The 21,896-nt window shown below is 45.4% G+C and overlaps 1 protein-coding gene across 1 annotated transcript in view; it reads left to right on the forward strand.

Annotated features, from left to right (window-relative positions):
- Positions 1-21,896, forward strand: part of sv2ca (synaptic vesicle glycoprotein 2Ca) — a 416,052-nt gene that overhangs the window by 386,386 nt on the left and 7,770 nt on the right. The window contains exons 10-13 of the mRNA XM_085990666.1: positions 536-700; positions 1,148-1,281; positions 2,948-3,151; positions 14,519-14,678. Coding sequence (XP_085846792.1) covers positions 536-700; positions 1,148-1,281; positions 2,948-3,151; positions 14,519-14,678 — 663 coding nt within the window. The remainder of the gene's footprint in view (positions 1-535; positions 701-1,147; positions 1,282-2,947; positions 3,152-14,518; positions 14,679-21,896) is intronic.

Genomic DNA, 21,896 nt, shown 5'->3' on the forward strand with positions numbered 1-21,896 from the left:
GAGCATACGGCTGTGCGGATCCCAGGTGAGGACAGTTGAGTAGGCTCAGCTGTCCTGCCCCACAGTGGAAGAGTCTTCATCGTTCCCCGCCTCAGCCCACATTGCCTCTCTGAGTGAATTGGATGAGATACTGAAGGATGGCCAACAACCATCTAACCACACTGCAGCAAAGGCGGGGAGAGCATTGGGGATATAGTTTTCACTAAAAAAAAGTGTTTGCCTTTTTGTTTCAAAATTTCCAATAGCTGTTGAAAAACCAGTTCTGGTATATTTTAAACCCATCTTATTCATGCCCATGGTTTGCAGCAGTCAGTTAATTAATCAATTATGAAACCATCCATTATATGTATTATCCCATCATGCATTCCATTATTTTCTCTCAAGCATTACTAAACAGATTTAATTGTATAAACAGCAAAGAATTGTAGCAAATTACTTCCTGTGCATCAGTTAATGTGAAAGCAACATCCTTCTGTTCTTATTTATACATCTTCTGGCAGACGTACATCTTTGAGCCCATTCTGTTACTTTTCAGTTACTATGGTCTCTCTGTCTGGTTCCCTGATGTCATCAAACACCTTCAAGCTGATGAGTATGCATCCCGAGTGAAAAGGTTTTATGGAGAAAGAGTTGAGGATTTTGTGTTCAACTTTACACTGGAAAACCAGATCCACACGAATGGAGAATACATCAGGGACAGGTCAGGAATGGTTAAGACATTCATCTTAATGCACACAAAAAGTAAAAAGCATTCCGGGGAAATTGTTGGGAATGTAAGCTCTTTGTATCAACATGCAGGTTCCGGGGGGTGGGGGGGGGCGGGTGGAGTTAGTTTGCTTCTATTCTCTAATCCAGATGTTTCCAAACCGAGGGGCAGTGGCAGTGTGGGGGCGGTGGTGCATTTCTGCTTAATACACATTTAAAATCTTTTATTAATTATAGCCTGGAAATTACTGTTGGTACAAACTAGCAAAAAGACTTTATTAGAAAGAGGGGGCGGCGTGGGACATGAATCTTTGATGGGATGCCCAACTTGCCTGGCTGTATGGAAAAACAGAGGGATAAATTAAAGATGTGGCAGATTTTTTTTTTAAAAGAGCAATCAACAAAAACAATAAATACAAAAGTGTATTTTCTCTTTTAATAGGTTTACCGTCATGAAGTTTAAATCAGTAACTTTCGAAGACTCCCTCTTTAAGAACTGCTTTTTTGAAGATGTCACATCATTAGCTACTTATTTTAGGAACTGCACATTTACTGAAACTCTTTTCTATAATACAGGTGGGTGTGTAAGACGTGACTTTGATGCTGAACGTGTTAGTTGCACATGTCTCATTTACAGAGAGTAAAGCAGTATTCATTTCACCCCCAGGTTAGCCTATGCAACTCTTTTTAGTCATTGGCCCCCAATGGTGAGGCTCACATAGCCCTGTGGAGGCCGGTGTGCCTCCATTCACTCAGCTTACCAGCCGCCACTACAATGTCAGCTCTTGGAGTCCTCCCCCTTGTCCCTGCCCCCGGCCACCATTTGCAGAGGCTCTACCCCTTAGGAGACAGCCTGGAAAATCCCAGAAATGGCACAAACCCCTTTTTTAAAATTTGTTTATGGGATGTGGGCATCGCTGGCAAGGCCAGCATTTATTGCCCATCCCTAGTTGCCCTTGAGAAGGTGGTGGTGAGCCGCCTTCTTGAACCGCTGCAGTCCGTGTGGTGAAGGTACTCCCACAGTGCTGTTAGGGAGGGAGTTCCAGGATTCTGACGCAGCGACGGTGAAGCATTGGCGATATACTTCCAAGTCAGGATGGTGTGTGACTTGGAGGGGAACTTGGAGGTGGTGGTGTTCCCATGCGCCTGCTGCCCTTGTCCTTCTAGGTGGAAGAGGTCGTGGGTTTGGGAGGTGCTGCCTAAGAAGCCTTGGCGAGTTGCTGCAGTGCATCTTGTAGATGGTACACACTGCAGCCACAGTACGCTGGTGGTGGAGGGAGTGAATGTTTAAGGTGGTGGATGGGGTGCCAATCAAGCGGGCTGCTTTGTCCTGGATGGTGTCGAGCTTCTTGAGTGTTTTTGGAGCTGCACTCAACCAGGCAAGTGGAGAGTATTCCATTACACTCCTGACTTGTGCCTTGTAGATGGTGGAAAGGCTTTGGGGAGTCAGGAGGTGAGACACTCGCCGCAGCATACCTAGCCTCTGACCTGCTCTTGTTGTCACAGTATTTATGTGGCTTGTCCCTTGCAACTGGAGTTACAGCAGGAGGCTGGCAGAACCTCCGAGGAATTTTGGAATGGTTATGTTTCACTGCTAGTTAACTGAGATTGAATCTGATTAGCTCCAGTCTGCTACTTCATAAATATTTTGGTAACTTCAGCCATATCCAAGCATAAAATTATCGTTAATTTATACCTATTCTGAGAGTGTGGGATGAAAGTATATGAAAGTGGAAACATTTAGTGTGTTGGTCTGAGGTGAGGGGAGGATTCCCTCTTCTAAATTTAAAATTTATCCCTTGATGCAATGTGAGTAGGGAAATTCTTTTGTATGCTATTTTAACAAAGACATTAATCGCTTATTTTAAACATGTTCCTTTAAGTAGCCGACAGAGGAATTCCATATGATTGCATTAATTGCAACTATTTCACAGTGCAACTCTAACCCTGAAGAATACAGCCATGCCACTCACCTACAATGAACAGAAAGCCTCATAACACATAAGCTGTATGTTGCCTGCAGAGATTGGGAAGAAATCTTTTTCATAATTAACTGCGTAGTTTTCCGATCTCACTTTCCATGCTTACATTCTTTGGTTTTTCTTGGCTGTGGTTTAAGCAGGTAATCATAATGAGGAATACTAAGAAGGAAATGTCAACCATTATGTAATTTAATTAATAATTTTATTTTTGAATCAGTGCCAACCATAAATAAATGTGTGTTTCTTGATTTTTCCCTCAGATCTTGAAAAGTCTAAATTCATCGATTGTCTGTTCATCAATACTACGTTTCTACACAATAAGAAAGGCTGTCAGATTAACTATAATGAGGACTACAGTGCCTACTGGATCTATTTTGTCAACTTCCTAGGAACACTAGCAGTGTTGCCGGGCAACATAGTATCTGCATTGCTCATGGACAGGATTGGACGCTTGACAATGTTAGGTACAATTTACCTTTTATTTTTCAAACATTTAAAAAGCAGACAGAGATCTCTGAGTAGTCAGCACTAGTGTGTTCCATATCCCACCTCACCTAACAGTAACGTGGTATTAAGAATGGAAGTGATTCCAATTTGATTCAAACTAATCTTGTTACGGTTCTTTTGCTAAATATTCGGTGCATTACCATGGGCTACCATTCCTAATCTGGCCCTGGGTTATACAAACTAGGCAGATGCCAGGTTTGATCTCTGATTTGTTCTGAGTTAGCTGGTTTCACCCAGGGTGGAAGTGAGGCCATTACAAATGGTTTTAGTGTCCCTGATCTGAGGAGGGGGCAAAAATAGCCAAGATTCCTATTAGTATCCCTGTCTAATGGAGTCCTTGGAAAGCCATGTGGAAATCTGATTAAGATAGGATTAGGCTAATTTATGATCCTCCCCTTCCCCCAGCACCTACTTACACTCTGGATATTCCGCTTCCGGCCGTTCGTTCTATTGGTATATATCAGGTGGTCAGGGACAGAAAATAGGCAAGAGTTCCACTTTGCTAGAATTCTGCCCACTTTGCTGGAATTCTGCCACTTTGCTGGAATTCTGCCCACTTTGCTGGAATTCTGCCCACTTTGCTGGAATTCTGCCACTTTGCTGGAATTCTGCCCACTTTGCTGGAATTCTGCCCACTTTGCTGGAATTCTGCCCACTTTGCTGGAATTCTGCCCACTTTGTGGGAATTCTGCCCACTTTGCGGGAATTCTGCCCACTTTGCGGCACGCCTTGGTTTCTGGGGGGCAAACACAAGCAGTCAGAGGGGCCAGCCTTGAGCAGGTGAGAGTCCCATTTGATTGTTAATTTGGGGGCAGAGTTATTTTGCATTCTATTTTGCAATGATTTTCACAGGACATGGGGTTGGATTTTCCTATTTCCCAACTGCACGGTGCAGGGGGGACCCAGGAGATGGCGGGAAACCTGGAAGTTTGGGTTTCCCAGCACGCTGTGCAGTTTTAACTGCATAGCGTGCGTGCAACGTAAATGGCGGGTTTCCCCTGATTGGCAGGCTGGCTTCCAGTTGGACCAGGCAGGTATTGGGCCCAGGATGGTGGTGGGGTTCCAAGCCATGTTGCGGGGGGGGAGGGTGTTTCATGAAGGGATAATTACTAGTCCTAGCCCCTTTAGGGTTGCCCCAGATCAGGCGTATTCCTCAGACATTCACTTACAACTAAAGTTTGAGGTAGCCGAATCCTAAAGACGCTTAATTGGGTCTAAAGGTCTGGACCATCTCTCCCTAAAGGAAAGGAACAACCTGAAAATGTTACCATCCTCCAGATAGCACTTTTAATAAGTTTAGCTAGACTGTAATGTTCCGGATATTAAGAGGGTCCAGGAAACTCCCTCAGAATTCGGAAACTCCTCACCAAAGAGTGTACGGAGGTTGAGTTTGCGAGTTTGATACAGAAGTCTTATGTGAGACAATTCTAAAAATATATAGATTTATTAAAGAACCGACATGTAATTTACAGTTGGTGAGTCAATTGCAACATTAACAGTTCCAAAAAGAGAAAGCTTACAATTCTATTATCAGCGAACCTTACTCTCAAATCTTAACTTCGCTACAATTTTACATTTCTTAGTTTTCTACAGGATATCCACCAAAATCAAATACCTTTGATCCTTGAGGTACAAAGAGTTGGAGACTTACAGAGCCACCTCTGAAGCCGAGAATCGCTTTGCCCCTTTAAAGCGAGTCTACTATCCCATTTGAGAGTTCAATATTTATACCCTTTTCCAGTGGTATTTCCTTTAAGGTTTTCTGCTGATGTAAGCTAATTATCTCTAGTCATTTTTCTGCTGACCTCTGCAATTCTTACAGTCACCTCATCTGGTAGCATTACAGAATGATGTCTCTTTTCTAGGTGTTCTAAGTTTACCATAAAAAACGGTCTAACGGCAGGTGCGTTTTACCTGATGTCATTTTTACGATGGCAGATGTTTCTTACTTTTATGTGCTTCTTTACGAAGTGTAAATGAGAACACCTTGCCCAGGGTGAACCATTGTTTTGTTCCCAAAGGTTTAGGCTACCGGAGCCTTTAACCTTCTGTTTCAATAATGTTATTGATTAAGTGTCAACAACTATCTTATCTTTATAGCCAGAATGCCTTCACAGATTTTTCATCGTTAGGTTTCCAGATTTCCAGACCCAGTTTGTCCTGTTTCAATAAGGCCAGAATTTTTTCATAGAATGTTGTATTTTTCTGAATAGGTTATAGGGCTTATTCCTTCACATCAAGGTGTCCAATCCCCGACTCCGGGGCTGAGTCATGATCCCCAAGGGAGGAGGAGGTGTATCAAGCCCGGGGGTGGTCCGATCCCTGGTAGGGGAGCTTGGGGGGCCAGGAGGAATCGTTCCTGCTCCTCCCGACCCACAAGCCCCCTGAGGCTGTGGCCGCCTCATTGCAGCCACTGGGAATCCCAAGCCCCAGGATCCCCAGCCGCCTGCAGGAAAACCTGCAAAGCAGGTTAAAGCAGAGGCTTCAGGCCTCACTATAATATTTTAAATAGTACCGGTCTCCTGGCAGCGGGTTGGCAGCCCGCCCGCGTCCCGCCTGAGTGAAAGGTGAAAGTGGGCGGGTTGGGGTCGGGCTTTAGATTTTTACAACTTTCACTTCCCACCCACCTCCAACCCACCAGTTTTTTCCTGTGGAAATTCCAGCCATAGTTTCCCTTACATTGCTAGGGAGTCAGCTGTGGTGGCAGTTCTTTAAAGGAAACACATACATTTAATCTGCAATTTTACCAGTTACTTCTTGACCATTGGGGACGATTTTCTCAGCCCCGAGGAGGCGGGTATGGAGGCAGGACTGCCAGGAAAATGGCAGAATTTCAGGGCAGGTGGCAAACCCATCCCCAACCTGTCTCCATGCCACTTTCCCAGGAGGCGGGTTGCCATTCTGCGCTGGGTCCCGACTCCTTGGAGGCAGGAAGGGATTAACGCCTATTAAAATAGGATTATCCCCTTTTGCCCTCACAAATGCGGGCTTCCCGAAGGCACCAAAACCCGCCAAGGTCACCGAGGCAAGTACTGGGTCTGTGGGAGTCGGGGGGGTGCAAAAGTGTGGTGTGAAGGTAAGTGATGGGTGCAAGAGTGTAGAGGTGAGTATCTGAGGTAAGTCCTAAATGTTTTTAAAAGTGTACTTACCTTTGTTTCTTCCTGCAGGCTTCAGTTGAGTCTCGCACCCTCCATGTTGCAGATGAGAGATGTCCATTGCATTCTCAGATGCAACAAACATCTCAATTCTGTAAAAGAAAGAAGGTTGATGAGGTCTTGTATGCAAGACCTCATCAAACTGCAGAGATTGTCACTGTTTGACAGCTTCACAGAGCTGTCAAACGATGACAATTCATCTGTCAAAATTTTTTGACACTTCAGCACTTTTAACAGGCCTACCAAAGTCGGAAGTGCTGCAGCTTCTATCTCTCAACTGTGGGACCTCCTTGGACGACCCTCTCCCCGCTTGGACTGAGCGCTTCCCCAATGGAGGTATCTGCCAGCAGCATGGGAACCATTTATTTCCTTTCACCATGGAGCTCAGATTCGGATGAGGAGCAGCCACGGCAGCAGCAGAACCAGGCAGCTCAGCAGCAACAGCAGCAGGAGCCCCAACCTCCTGCTCACCCACCTAATGCTGCACAGGGTAGAAGGCGCCAGCGCATGGAAGCATGTCCTGCAAGAAATGCACTCATCCTGGCCAGATTTGCATAGGTTGCCCATTGTGGCACATGTGCTTGGCTCCTTCTTAACACATGATAGACAATGGACATGACTCTCTGGCCTCCTTTCACTCTGACCACCAACCTAACCACACAAGTGTCGCGGAGCCCGCAATGTGGAGCTGCCTAAGCCGAAATAACAGATGCCATCACGCCAACAATTTGCCATCACCCAATTTTAATACAATCCCACAGGGATGGCATTTCATCAATAAACAGAAGCAATCACCCAATCTGCACACAGATCTGGAGGTTATATCCCTTGCCAGCTGGACCCACACAGCCTTGGTTTCTTTGGGCAGCCTCTTCCTCCCAGATGAGGGGAAGAGCACCTCCCTGCTAGCTCTCACCCCCTCAACCAGCATACCCAGTGCCTCATCCAAGAACCTCGGGGAGGCCCTTGCCTTGGAGCTGGCCATTCGTCAAGGAGATAACAGCTTGGAGGTGGTGCAGCATTGACCAAAAACCAGTGGAATGAGCCAAGGCAGCAAGCAGCCCTTAACTGAAGCTGGATAAGTGACGTCAGCAGAGGCGAGTTTCAGTCCCAAAACACTAATTGGCCCAGGGGAACCCACACCTCTGAAATCAACTGGCCAATTAGGGGAAAATCGCTAATTTTTCCCACCTCTCAGTGGAGACGGGTTTGGAACCCACCCAAACCGAAACCCGCCTCCATTGCGAAAATCGCGCCCATAGTAGTTTCTGTAAATGGAACTTATCCTCCAAAATCTGGAAGCTGTCTATTTCCTGAAAGTCTGTATTAACAACTACCCGTAACGTGCAGTAATCTCCTTAGGGCACTTACCATGCTCTCATATCTCAATACCATAATTTTCAGATTGGCAGAATATTAAACCCAAACCAGAGATTTTACAACTAAAATTGTTTGCAATTAAATGGAAGTGTGAAGCAAAAAAGCATACAGCAAAACTATTGACAAAGTCTTGACAAAGGGTTCACCCGAAACGTTGACTCCATTTTCTCTCCACGGATGTTGCCTGGCCTGCTGAGTTTTTCCAGCATTTTCTGTTGTTATACAGCAAAACTATTGCTAGAATAGAACACGAAGCATAATGAGTAAAGCTGCTATTGGGTTACTTGCCCCATTAAATAACTTTCCTTGAAGTAATACAAGAGTTTTTCCTGTTTTGGAAAAAAAAACACAAATTTCTTGCTAATGCTTTGAAAACAGCAGTTTTGTTTTTTTCTCTCCGTTGCAACTTTCTGTCATTAATAACTTTATGAGCTAACCACCAACTTGCAGAAGCTCCCATCCGTTCACAGTATCATGGTTTTCATGTGTTTGCATTCCTGCCATCCATCCTGGGAATTGGCAATTGTTGTCCTGCTCAGACAAAGGTAAATGATGACTCCAGTTATCTGAGTAGCCTCAGAGACATTGGTAAGTGTAGATGAATATACAGACACAGAATGAGATTACACTTGAACAATGCAAAGAATACCATTTAACAATTCAACTATCCATGGGTGATTGGTGGCTCAACAGTACATTATACAAATTCATATGTGGAGGTGGCAAACATCCTTAATAATAACCATTAATCTCTTGATTAATTATGGAAATAGACCATTTTGAACACAGATCAAAAATTCCCATTTGATCTTTCAACTGGAAGCTACTGTCTAAACTTTTAATTAAAAATGGAACAAGCGCATTCACATAATTAGAACAGTAACCCACTTGATATCAGAGATTATCATAATCCCTTTACTACTGGTACTTTCTGTTTAGTTAGCAGCATAGGAATAGGAGTCGGCCATTCAGCCCCTCGAGCCTGCTCCGCCATTCAATTAGATCATGGCTGATCTGTATCTTAACTCCATTTAAATGGAGTTCTTCATATTTTGTCCTGTTTTGAGTCCCCAAAAGACACCAGTTAATGGAATTTTATTTATGCTAAAAAAAAGATTTCCAGTCATAATGAATGTTTAATTAAATAATTTATTTTGCGAACACATCCAAATCATTTTCGAGCTGGTCTTTCTGAGACCTGTACCCATCATTAGACTCATGATTATATCCTTCTGCAACATTTCTACAGTCTGTTCAATATTTTATCTCCTCACAATATACCACACCTGCTTCTTCTTCTCTTCTCATTTTCTCTGATCACTTTCTTTATTGCTGTTCCTTGAAATAATTCACTTCAGCAATACCCTCTTCAAACAGTCCTGGTATCATATACGCCTGTAACTGAAACGGATAACCATCTTACCTTGCATTCAAGGGTGAAAGTCAATGGAGCGTAAGACCACTGTAAATATTTAATCAGTGTTATATTTGCCTATCAGCTGGGTAGTGGTTCTGCTGGGAGATAAAATGCCTCGGGCATGTACTGTTGTTGATGCAGAGTAGTGGCAGGGAGTTCTCCCTCCCCCTCTGACTCTGTGCTGACCCCAACCATTTTATTGAATCCGGAGTCATTAAGGATGCCAGGCAGGCTCCTGTCAGAATACCATGCTGCCAAGATGGAGCCCACTGCTGCGAGGCCGGAAAATCCTGGGGGTGCTGCAGCACTAGAAGAGATGGCAAGAGACTTTTAAAAGGGCAGAAGAGCCCCGAAGATCGAGAAAGCTACTGGCTTTGTGAGCTTTGGCAGAGACTGCGGCCGACAAAGGTAAGTTCTGGGGGCTGCATTGAAGGGAGAGGAGGCTTCTTCTAGGTCCTTTCTCTCCATTAATACAAATTAGAGCCTTCCCACTGGGAACCCAGGCCCAACCCCACCTCCCCTTCACATGTGTGACAGGCAGGGAAGAGGCAGCCAACTAAAATTGGCTGCTCATTTTTTGAGTACATGACAGTGGAACCGTGCCCACTGCCAGCACATATTGGATAATTGTAGGCACGCTGATGATGGGTGGGTGATGTTCCTCACAGTTGTCTTAACTCGGAAAATCTACCTGCATGTCTCAGTGAAAAGAGTCCTGTGGATCTCTTAATTAGAACCTAAATTCCAGAGTCAGGAAGGTCCCAAATAGAGCCGGGGAGCTTCACCTAGGAATAGGCACATCAGAAAGTGGTGATTCACGTTGTTGCTCATGCACATCCTTACTGCTACCCTGTCAGGTAAAAGTGGATACATGAGCCAGAAGGCAGGTGAAATAAATACAAGAAAAACGATTGATACATTGTTTTGGGGAGTTTTTTTTCATTAAACTGTATGATATTGAGGGGGTAGCTCAGTAGTCTGTGGTGCTAATGAAATGTTTTTCTTTACTCTCGCTTGTTGGTAGCACTCTCGCCTCTGAGTCAGAAGGTTGTGGGTTCAACCCCACTCCAGGGACTTGAGCTCAAAAATCTAGGCTGACAATCCAATGCAGTACTGAGGGAGTGCTGCACAGCCAGAAATGCTGGCCGGAATTTTCCTTACCTTGGCGGGTCTGGTGGGCCAGTGTCTGTGGCAGGTCCCGACCCTGCTGCTGGCTCCATCCCGCTGTACATAATGAACTTACCTTAATGGGGCCTATTAAGCCTGCCCCAGCATGATACCCAGCCCAATGAGATGGAGCGGGTCTGGTGACGTCATTCATGACACATTTTAAGCCAGGATCCTTAAAGGGACCCTTGTCACATTAAATTTTAAGTTCAATCTAACATAGTGGGTGTTGAATCTTTACTGTACAATCATATAATGAAAGTTATATATGAGTGACACAGAAATATTTAAATAAAATTATCATTAAGTAATATGACTTCATCTACAAATACGATCAAGAACATAATTAAACAAGTACATTAATTGTGAAGTTATTGGTGCTTTAGTCACAAATCTATAGACTTTTGTATCAGTAACTGGTATAAATAAAAGATGTGTGTGTATAGGTAATACATAAAATTAAGCAGGTTTTAAATGTAATTGTAAAGGGTTTGATTTACAATCTTATGCAAGTTCAGTGGAACAGCTGCGGAATCCCTGATAAACAGTGTAAGTGGTGCTTACAATTGGCCCAGTAATTCCTCTCTGAACGCGTGAGTACGGTTGGGGTACTCACGCGTCTGGCCGGAGGAAATGCCTGCGTTCAGCATGCACAGCGCATGCGGGGAAAACCGGCATTTCCAGTCCTCTGAACGAAGGGGTTCAGAGGCACAGCGCGTGCGACTGCACAGGCAGCGCTTGCGCAGTGAACTTCGTCGATTTCATTCATGGATTCAGTGAGGTTAAGTCCTTACAAGTTACACTTGAAAAAAGCATGTGTAAAGTTGCTCCAAGGCTGCGGAGGAAGATATATTTTATCGTGGAGCTTCTGAAAGGCAATATTTTTGTTTGGGAAAGGGAGGAAAGTTATTTTAAGAAATGCTGAGGTAAGTTTTAAAGTTTAATTTTTTTTTTTTAAACGGGTTTTCAGTACGGTAGGTAGAAGGAGCAATTGTGGCTGTGTGAATTGAATGTGAGAATGAGTGTTCTAAAATGAGTAATGTAACATTTCCAACACTTTTAAGAAAGAAACTTTTCATCAGTAATAAGTAATTATGTATGTATGTCCGCATATATTCCTTTACGTATATGTATGTATGTTTTATATTCCTTTATTTATGTGTATGAATGTATGTTTTTAATTATGATTTTCCAATAAGTTACTTTCTCTGAAAGTCATAATTAAATACATACATTCATACACATAAGTAAAGGAATATATACATACACGCAAAGGAATATATACAGACATACATACATAATTACTTAAAAGAATATATTACTGATGAAAAGTTTCTTTCTTAAAAATGTTGGAGTCATTTTCACATTTAATAAACACAGCAAATTCAATTCACATAGCCACAATTGATCCTTCTACCTACAGTACTGAAAACCCATTTTAAAAAACAAAAATAAACTTTAAAACTTACCTCAGCATTTCTTAAAATAACTTTCCTCCCTTTCCCAAACAAAAATATTGCCTTTCAGAAGCTCCACGATAAGAAATATCTTCCTCTGGAGCAACTGTACTCATGCTTTTTTCATGTGTAAGTTGTAAGGACTTGACCTCACTGAAAGCATGAATGAAAGCGGCGAATTTTACTGCGCACGCGCTGCCTGTACAGTCGCACGCGTTCTGCCTCTGAACCCCTTCGTTCAGAGGACAGGAAATGCCGGTTTTCCCCGCATGCGCTGTGCATGCTGAAAACCGGCATTTCCTCCAGTCAGACGCGTAAGTACCCCGACCGTACTCGCGCGTCTGGAAGGGAATTACTGGGCCAACATTTTACATGTCAATAAAATGAAAAATTTAACAATTGCACGATTTGCCCCCTCGCATCTGCGACTGAGGGTCCAAGGAGGTGCATTGCGCAAGAGGTCATCGTCGTACGTATCCTCACACTGTTCCCTTTCGGGAACTGTATGAAGTGGTGGAAGGATTTCTGGCCACGTTAACACTCCTTCCGTGACCATAACCATCTTCATACCAGCCATTAGGGTGGTTAGTCCTATGGCGTGAGGGTTTTACGGGCTCCCACAAAACATCTGAGGGGGGGGGCCACCCACACCCGCGGACGCAAGTATCCCGCTGGATGTCCACCCAGAATTTATAGTTGGAGCTCCGACTCCACTTGCCGGGACTGTCTGGAGCGGGGTTCGAAACCCTACTCCTTCTGGCCCAGCGGCGGGGATGCTTACCGCTATGCAAAAGGCCCACTCCAGACAGTCCCGGCAAGTGGAGTCGGAGCTCCGGCTCTAAATTTTGGGTTGACATCCAGTGGGATATTTGCGTCCGTGGGTGTGGGTGGCCCCCCCTCCTTGTATAGCTTGTGGGAGCCCGTAAAACCCTCCCGCCATAGGACTAACCACCCTAATGGCTGGTTCAAAGATGGTTACGGTCACGGAATGAGCGTTAATCACGGCCATAAATCCTTCCACCACTTCATACAGTTCCCCAAAGGGAACAGTGTGAAGACACGTATGACGACAACATTGCTAAATAAATAAATGGAATAAAAAAAATTCTTTTAGGGCTTTTAAAAGTCTTTAAATTGCTTTAATTCTGTTTAAAACTACTTCAGATTCTTCAAAATAATGTAAACGTTTTTAAAAGTTTATAAAAGTTACCAAAAGCTTCATAAAAATACCAAAAACCTATTTAAAATGCTGCTTTGCATGTAAAAATGCTTAGCAGCTTGGCAGAAACATTGGGGGCGTGTCCTATTAAAGTGAGACCTCAAGGGGCGTGTCTCAGTTGCACAGCGCGCTACAGGCTTCGCGCTGGCTGCACTCCTGGGCGGCGTGACGTCAGACGCTGCCCGGGAGTCAACATTTTAAAACAGCAATTCCAGGCGTCCTTGAAGCTCAACGGCCGGCGCGTCGGGTAAGTGCATATCGGGGGCTTGCACGCGCAGCAAGCCCCCGACCCGAATTTCTGGGCCAATGTGTTTCTGGGATTTCTGCAGCTCTTCTATTGAAGTTAACAATGGACAAGTGAGAGAACCTCTGCAGAAATTCACCCTAAAGTCTCAGATTGAAAAATTAAATAGTTATAGTCAGGGACTGAAAGCAAATTGAACCAGTGGAATGAGTGATGAGAATGAAATTATTAAGGTTGATGACTTGATTTAATGTGTAACTGGATAATCACAGTATACTGTGAGAAAAACCTGACCAGGAACAACACAAAAATGTATTTAAATGGTATATGCCATTTTTTATAGAGCAGATCAATTCACTGCAATTACTATTCAGTTGGAAGGCAACAGCCCAGAATGGCCAGTAAAAAATTAACATTTACCAGCAGCTTTTCAAGTAGAACAGAATCTCCATCAAACTGTTAGCTGATGTAATCAACATGTTTTTATCTTGGTTTGTTTTCCATGCTGTCAAGTAACCAGCTGGAGCAATGGCCACGGAATTCACGCCTTAGGTTGACAGACGTGGTTCCCGAGCTGTGTGAATCCTGTGGCCATGCAAGGAAATATAAAAAGTAGGGGGGAAAAGGCCTGTAAGGTACCTAATAATGATTTCAATTGGGTCCCCCGCCGCTGCAAGTTGGGTCAGTTCCACGCTGACAGATGCACCTGTGGGAAAGGCACGTGTGAGTGAGTTGACAGCGGGTTCCTGACCCGCTGTAAAAAAAAAACACGTTTTTCACCCAGCCCACCACTGATCGCGCCCGCTACCACCACGGAAAATTCAGCCCACTGTCTTTCAGATGAGACGTTAAACCGAGACCCTGTCTGCCCTCTTAGGTGGGCGTAAAAGATTCCAAGGCAATATTTCGAAGAAGAGCAGGAGAGTTATCCCCGGTGTCCTGGCCAACATTTATCCCTCAACCAACATCACTGAAACAGATTATCTGTTCATTATCACATTGCTGTTTGTGGGACCTTGCTGTACACAAATTGGCTGCCGCATTTCCTACATTACAACAATGACTACAATTCAGAAAGTAGTGCAAGGCGCTATATAAATGCAAATCTTTTATTTTACTCACTTGGACAGGTCACCTTGTGATTACCTTTGCTCCCGTGAAATCATGTCCACCCAAGATGTTAACTTGTCTTTTTTTCCCTTACAGATGCTGATGATGCTATGTACTTCCAGCATTTTCTATGCCTATTTTATATTGATTACTTTTGGCTTGTGAACCTCTGTAGGTGGCTCCATGGTTCTGTCTGGGATCAGCTGCTTTTTCTTGTGGTTTGGGACCAGTGAAGCCATGATGATTGGAATGCTGTGCCTGTACAACGGTCTGACCATTTCGGCATGGAACTCCCTCGATGTGATCACTGTAGAACTTTTGCCAACCGACAGGAGGTTAAGTATACAGTTCACAACCTATTTCCTTTTTACATATGTGTCATTCCCCGAGGTGAAATCTCTTTGCAAAATAAGATATGGGTTTGTAAATGATGGGCCTGATATTTTAAATAAGCTGAGCCTGCTGACAAACACCTGAATTTATTTGTGGAAATATGCAAAGTTAATGATTTTGCACATTTTTCCTAATAGCACAGTACCATATGTGACCAACCAGGTATGAGAGTTAAACAAATTAAACACATGGGGCTGGATTTTACTCACCAATGTACAATGGGGACTTCTGCCTTCTGGGTTCTAGTCCCGCCCCCAGCGACGTCCGACACACAGACGCTATTTTCCCCTGATTGGGCTTGTTAAACCCGCCCTGCAAGCTGGCCAATTAAGGGAAAGCCAATGTCAGATGACATCAGTTGATGACGCTTCATCTGCCGGTTTTCTTAAAGGCACATGAACCATAAGTTTTTAACAGATGATTTGACAGTGTTTGACTGCATTGAGGTGCTGTCAAACACTGGCAATCACTGTACACAGGTGAGTCCTTGCACCCGGGTCTCCAGTGACTCTCTCCTTAGGATGAAACAGATGTCAGCTACAGGTGAGGGTACAGAAGCGATCTGTCACTTCTTCCATTGAGGTGAGGCCACACAAACACTTCAAAACTTGTCACCTATAGAAAAATCTAAACACATTAAAGATGACTTTCCCAACATTTCCTTACCTCTGATACTCACCAGTGTCCCATTGCATCCTTCACACCACTTCTGCAGCTGTCATCTATACACCAACATAACAACAGGCCCACAGCACGCCTCACTTACCCTGGCGGGGTTCCTCGAGATCAGGAAGCCTGCAGCAGAAGTCTAAAAATTGGAAAAAGCCTCTTAACTGCCTGTTAACTACCTGTTAACAGGCAGTTAAGTGGTTATAATCTTCTTCCCGCCTCGAGACGGGTCCCTGCGCAAATCGGAGACCTGACTCCCGGGAAGATTGGTTGGAGGCGGGTTGGGAGCAGGTTCGGGACCCGCTCCCATTCTTTTTGACTTTCCCAGCAGTCCTGCCTCCAAAACCGCCTCCTCAGGGCTGGTAAAAAACCCCCATGATGTTTCCCGGTTCCCCCTCCCTCCCGATTGCCAGTCCAACTCCCCCTCCACCAATCCCGATCTTTCCCGGTTGCTGAGGACCGTCCGCAATGATCCCTGGCTGCGGCCTTCTACCGTAGGCTTTCCTGCCCGGCAGCTGGCTACCATTCAATCTGGCCTTCTGCCGGGTGGGAAACAGACTTTTTAAATGACGATGAGTTCCTGCCATTAAATTGGGCAGGACCTTCACGTTCCCGTGATTTCCGGGATGATGCCCCCCACCCCCGCCACAAACACACACCCCCACTCCCTCCCCTCCTTCCTGTAAATATTGGGGCCTATGATACTACATTTTTCATTTGTACAATTGTGAAAGATCAGTTGTGTTTCAGACAGCAAAAACGTAGTTTTACCCCAGGGCTGAAACAGATCATAAATCCACAACAGTTCTGGAATAACATGATCCAACAACAACTTGCATTTATATAGCACCTTTAACATAGCAAAATGTCCCACGGCGCTTCACAGGAGCGTAATCAAACAAAATTTGACACCAAGCCACACAAGGAGATATTAGGACAGGTGACCAAGAGGTAGGTTTTAAAAAGCATGTTAAAGGAGGACAGAGAGGCGGAGAGGCTTAGGGAGGGAATTCCAGAGCTTAGGGCCGAGGCAGCTGAAGACACGGCCGCCAATGGTGGAGCGATGAAAATCGGGGATGCTCAAGAGGCCAGAATTGGAGGAGTGCAGGTATCTCGGAGGGTTGTGGGACTGGAGGATATTACAGAGATAGGGAGGGACGAGGGCATGGAAGTATTTGAAAATAAGGAGGAGAATTGTAAAATCAAGGCGTTGCTTAACCGGGAGCCAATGTGGGTCAGCAAGCACAGAGGTGATCAGTGAACGGGACTTGGTGCAAGTTAGGACACATCCAGTAGAGTTTTGTATGAGCTAAAGTTTACGGAGGATACAAGGCGGGAGACCGGCCAGAAGAGCATTGGAATAGTTGAATCTCGAGGTAACAAAGGCATGGATGAGGGTTTCAGCAGCAGATGAGCTGAGGTGGGGGCGGAGATCCAGTCAGCCCCTAATTAGTTTTACATCTCTAATGACATCTTTGAAACAATGTCTAATCATCTTTGTGTCTAATAATAAGTTATCCTGCTGGATATGAATAACGAGAGGGAATGCTTTAGTCATCTGCTAGCAGCTTCCGTAATTAACCTTCCTACAGTCCAATTAGCTGCATTCATGCGAAAGGCCAATCAGACATTATTGAGGCAGACTATGTACCAGCAGGATCTTAAAATAATTACAGAAACACAACAATAACTCTTATAATACAGTTAAGAAAATGAACATTAAATAATTAGATTGTTGTCCAGTTTCATAGTTGAATAATTTTTGGAACATATTTCAGCCTCTTTTGCGGGAGTCCTGCTGTAATCTCCTCACTTGAGGCTGCCTGTGTGAGCAGCTGCAGTAACTTATAGACAGTAGTAATCTGAACACTTTACAGGTCAATTATGTGTGGTGCAATGGCCTTTCTCCACAAGGATCATATTTTGAATCCAATCCAGACTGATGGGATGCGAGTTTCCTTGGTCTTAATCCAGTTCCTCAACTTGGCACTAAGGGTTGGATTTTTCGGGGGTTAGTGGGCGCGATCGGTGGCGGGTCGGGTGGGAAAGTGATTTCTTTCCCCAGCGGGTCGGGACCCTGCTGTGAACCCGCCACCACACGCCTTTCCCCAATGTCGGGTCTGTCAGCGCTGAGCAGACCGGACACGCAGCGGCGGGTTCACAGCGGGGGACCCGATTCAGGTAATTAGTGGCTTGTATGGAGCCAATTAACAATGAATTTCAGCTCACCTTCTGTATTTTACAGCTCACTCACGGGGTCCATGCTGGTCGTGGACCACGTCTGTGAAGCTGAGGTGGGAATTCAGTGGCCATTGAATCAGCTGTTAAGTTGATAGCTTCAAATGTACAGTAAAAGCTCCCACCTTACAGAGATATCTTTCCTCAGCCACAAACTTTTCCTCCCTGCATTTCCACAACAGATTCACCATGCTGCAAGTCTTTACACAAGTCTCCATCCAGTCTGACCTCATTACCTCTCTCACCATTGACAGATCGCTTCTGTCATCTCTACTTCACCTGCCATCTATTCCATCAACATGGGTGGCCTTTAAACTCTCTCACCTTGGTCCTCAAAATCCCACCACGATCAGCCCCAACACCAGAAGCACCAGGCACGCCAGCAGCACCAACAACAACACCAACCTTCTCCGCAATCAACTGATGATGCACAGGACAGAGGGCATCAGCACCCGACCACATTGCTGCCTGGGAGGCCAGAGATGGCCTCACCCTGGCCAGATTTACTTCACTTGATGCTGTACACCCTGGTTGCCACATGATGGCCATGACTTCACCAGCCGTGGCGAGTCTGGTGTGGCCGGAGCAGACAGCGGCCGCAAACTCCGCACCCGCCTTCATCCCACCTCCTCCAAGTGATTTTGCCCTGATTGGACTTGTTAAGCCTGCCCTGCGAGGTTCCCGGCCAATTTTACTCACACCAACTTACCTTGCACCTCCACCCATCCCTCTCTATCTACATTATCACTTCCCCATCTCACTAGTCACCCCTCACACTCACCCTCATCCTACTGCAGGCATACCAACTAACAACACACAAGGGTAGGCACTTGGGTGGTTTAGCCAATGGTTCTGTGAAGTTTCTGGTAATGTGCTGTCAAACATTGAAATCTTTATTTTGAACACTTTGCATTCTTGGACAGATTTGTGTGCACCTTTGGAAGTGGCTTAGTGAGTTGCACTGAATGGTGAGACATAACGGTACCCCCTGCAATGGTGATGAGTGTGAAAGGAATGGCACATTGTAGGGATGCTTTATGGTGTTGGTGTGGGGTGGTGCCAACCTGGCACATCATGTGACAGCCAGGGTGTGCAGTATCAAGTGAAGCCAATCTGGACATGGTAAGGCCATTGCTGGCGTCCCGGGCAGCAATATACACGGGTGATGATGCCCTGTGTCCAGTGCAGCATCAGTTGATTGCGGAGAAGGGTGGTGTGGATGTTGGTGCTGCTGGTGTGCCCGGTGATGCTGGTGTTGGGACTAATCGTGTTGGGATTCTGAGGACCAAGGGGAGATTTTTTCAAGGGCACCAATGCTGATGGAATAGATGGCAGGTGAGGTTGAGATGACAGAAGTAATCTGTTAATGTTGAGATAGGTTGTTCCAAGGAGGTGACAGTGGATAGAGAGATTACTCCAAATACTTCAAAAGTGCATAAAGCTCAAAAGTGGGTTCCAAATCATTAATGCTCCAGCTTCTGACATTGGAAAGTGACCAGCTGTGAAATGGTAGCTTTTATAACACTTTTGCGGCTGTCACCTATTCAAAGAAATGGAGAGTTGTTCAGAACCCGACTACTTACCTGGCGTGATCCCCGAGTGACGGGAACCTCGTGGAAATCTTGGGGAAATGATTTGTACCTGGTAAAATGCTGATTAAAGTACTTTAAACACCCGCTTAACTATCTCAATTGCAGGACCCGCCACTTAATGTCGGGTCTGCAAAGCGCAGGTAGAAACGGCACTAGGGAAACTCACTAGGAGGCGAGTTTAGAGCGGGATACTGCCCCGCTGTCAATCTTTTTGACCCGCCTCCGAACCCGCCCTCTGAGCGCTGGCAAAATTCAGCCCGATGAGCCAGGTTGGCACCACCCCACACTAACACCATAAAGCATCCCTATAATGCCCAAGCCATTCCTTTCACACTCATCACCATTGCAGGGGGTACCGTTATGTCTCACCATTCACTGCTACTCACTAAGCCACTTCCAAAGGTGCACACAAATCTGTCCAAGAACGCAACGTGTTCACAATAAAGGTTTCAGTGGCCCAGAAATTCCATTCGCAGGCCTCCCGCGGGCGGAGGGCTGCGATCTGGAAAAATCTGCGCTTGGACCGGAGGGCTCCCAGGAGGTGCAGAGTTCCATTGCTGGGCCTCTCCCAACTGCCGGTGTGCGGGGCCCACGTATCCCAGAGGCGCAGGCAGTTCGCAGCGTCCCTGAGATCATGTGGGCCATGGGGAGCCAATCAGAGAAGGGAATCTCCATTTATAGATTTGACAGGAAGATCTGTCAAATATATGAATAGAGATCACCCCCAAAACATAGTAAAACTTCAAATATTTTTTTTTTTAAATCACATTTTTAAAATGACTATAAATTACATAAATTAACTATTTTAAACAAAAATTTAAATTTTTGAAAAAAATAATTAAAGTTTTTAATGGGGCTAAAAATAAACTTACAAAACAGAACTCTCCACCCGCAGAGGCCCTGCTCCAGCGCAGCCGGAGGATCTGTCAAGAGCTTTCTTGACAGATCGGAAATGCCAGTTTCCAGCGCATGCGCAGTGCATGCCTGAAACTGGCATTTCCGATGTTCATACGGGTAAGTACACAGCACGTACTCACCCGTAGGGACCAGAATATCCGGCCCAATGTTTGACAGCACATTACCAGAAACTTTACATGAACATTGCATAAAACACACAAGTGCCTACCCTTGTGTGTTGTTAGTTGGTATAATTGCACGAGGATGAGGGTGAGAGTGAAGGGTGGCTAGTGAGATGAGAATGTGATAATGTGGATAGAGAGGGATGGGTGGAGGTGGAAGATAAGTTGGTGTGAGTAAAGATGTGCAGGAGTAAGGTAGGGAAGGCAGAGTGATGGAGATGTGATGAGTGGCACAGCAGGATGAGGTTGAGTGTGGCTTTGTACTAACGTTTCGTGATCTACTGAGATCATTGAAATGTTTGCGGCACTGCACTCAGGTCCTCCTGACCACATCCCTGCTTGTGCCCTCCTCTGCAATGTGCAACCAGGCTGTGTTGATCTCCTGGGGAGGTCTCTTCCACCCATGGGAAGGGAAGAAGTCCTCCCTGCGTGTTGTGACTCCCTCCATAAGCATATGGTACAATTTCCCACTCCAGTCATGCTGCAGCCTTTCCAACTGAAATTGCCAATTTAGGCCACCATTTTACTAACCCTGGCGGGTCTGTGGCAGGCGACGTTGGTGGCGGGTCCCGATCCTGCTGTTGTCTCCATCCCGGCCTCTGAAATTAATTTCCCGCGATTGGCCTCTTTCTGTGCTGTATCATTCTATGATTCTGTAATACAGTAGAAGGCATTTTTCTTCTGCATCTACGCCATCACCGAGGGGGAGGATGAAATTCAATTTCAGTGGGGGAGTAAAAGGGACGGTAGCGGATCGCATGCCTGTTACACACCCTGACTGATTTTCCTTTCCATTGAAGTCAAGGGAAGTTACTCCTCCATACTCTCTGACATGGTGTGACAGCTTTTAGACAAGCAGTGCAATGCTTTTAGCAATTGCTGGGACACATAGAAGACCTTTCTTTTAAAGTCTGGGCCGCTGAAGTCTGCATTTCTTCCCTCTTCAGCAGAACTAGGACCTAAGCTTGCCCTCCGGCCAGCCATCTTCTGGCCCACTCTCATCAGCTCTCGTTCACTAGTGCTAAGCAAGTCACCCTGTGCCTGCCCTTCTAAGTCACTCTCTATCCTATCTGGGGTGCCGATTTCTGTGCTTGTGCTTGGGAAGGATAAAGCGAGTGAAGGTGCATCTTTGCGAGGGTGGACCCTCTCCATCTCTTTCGCAGCAGAGCTTGAGACATAGGATGCACCTGAAAAAGGAAGAGAAGGACAAGGTTCAAGTAATTGGAAGGTTATGTAGTTGCACATGAGTGCAGCACAATGCAGTACCAAGTTGCCACACTGCCTATATGTGTGATTGCTTGTAGAAAGAGAAAAAGCCTCCAGCCTCAACATCCCTGATGTTTCTTTTGCTGCCTGCCCCAGGCTTCCTCTTTCATTTGAGTGAAAGCTCGTATAGAACATGGCCCTCTCCTCATTCTGATCTTCTCTCTTGTTGTGAGACAACTTGCCCTGCAGGAAGTGTGGGAGTGAATTAGTGTATAGTTGTTGCAAAGAGTTGCACAGATGTGTGAGGCAGCTTTGATGTGTACACTAAAAGGGGAGAGCAGCAAGTCGTGAGCAATGTGGGAAGGTGGTAACATGC

Source organism: Somniosus microcephalus, chromosome 1 (assembly GCF_052327205.1).
Source record: "Somniosus microcephalus isolate GS21.2 chromosome 1, FLI_Smic_1.0, whole genome shotgun sequence".
Lineage (NCBI taxonomy): Eukaryota > Metazoa > Chordata > Chondrichthyes > Squaliformes > Somniosidae > Somniosus > Somniosus microcephalus.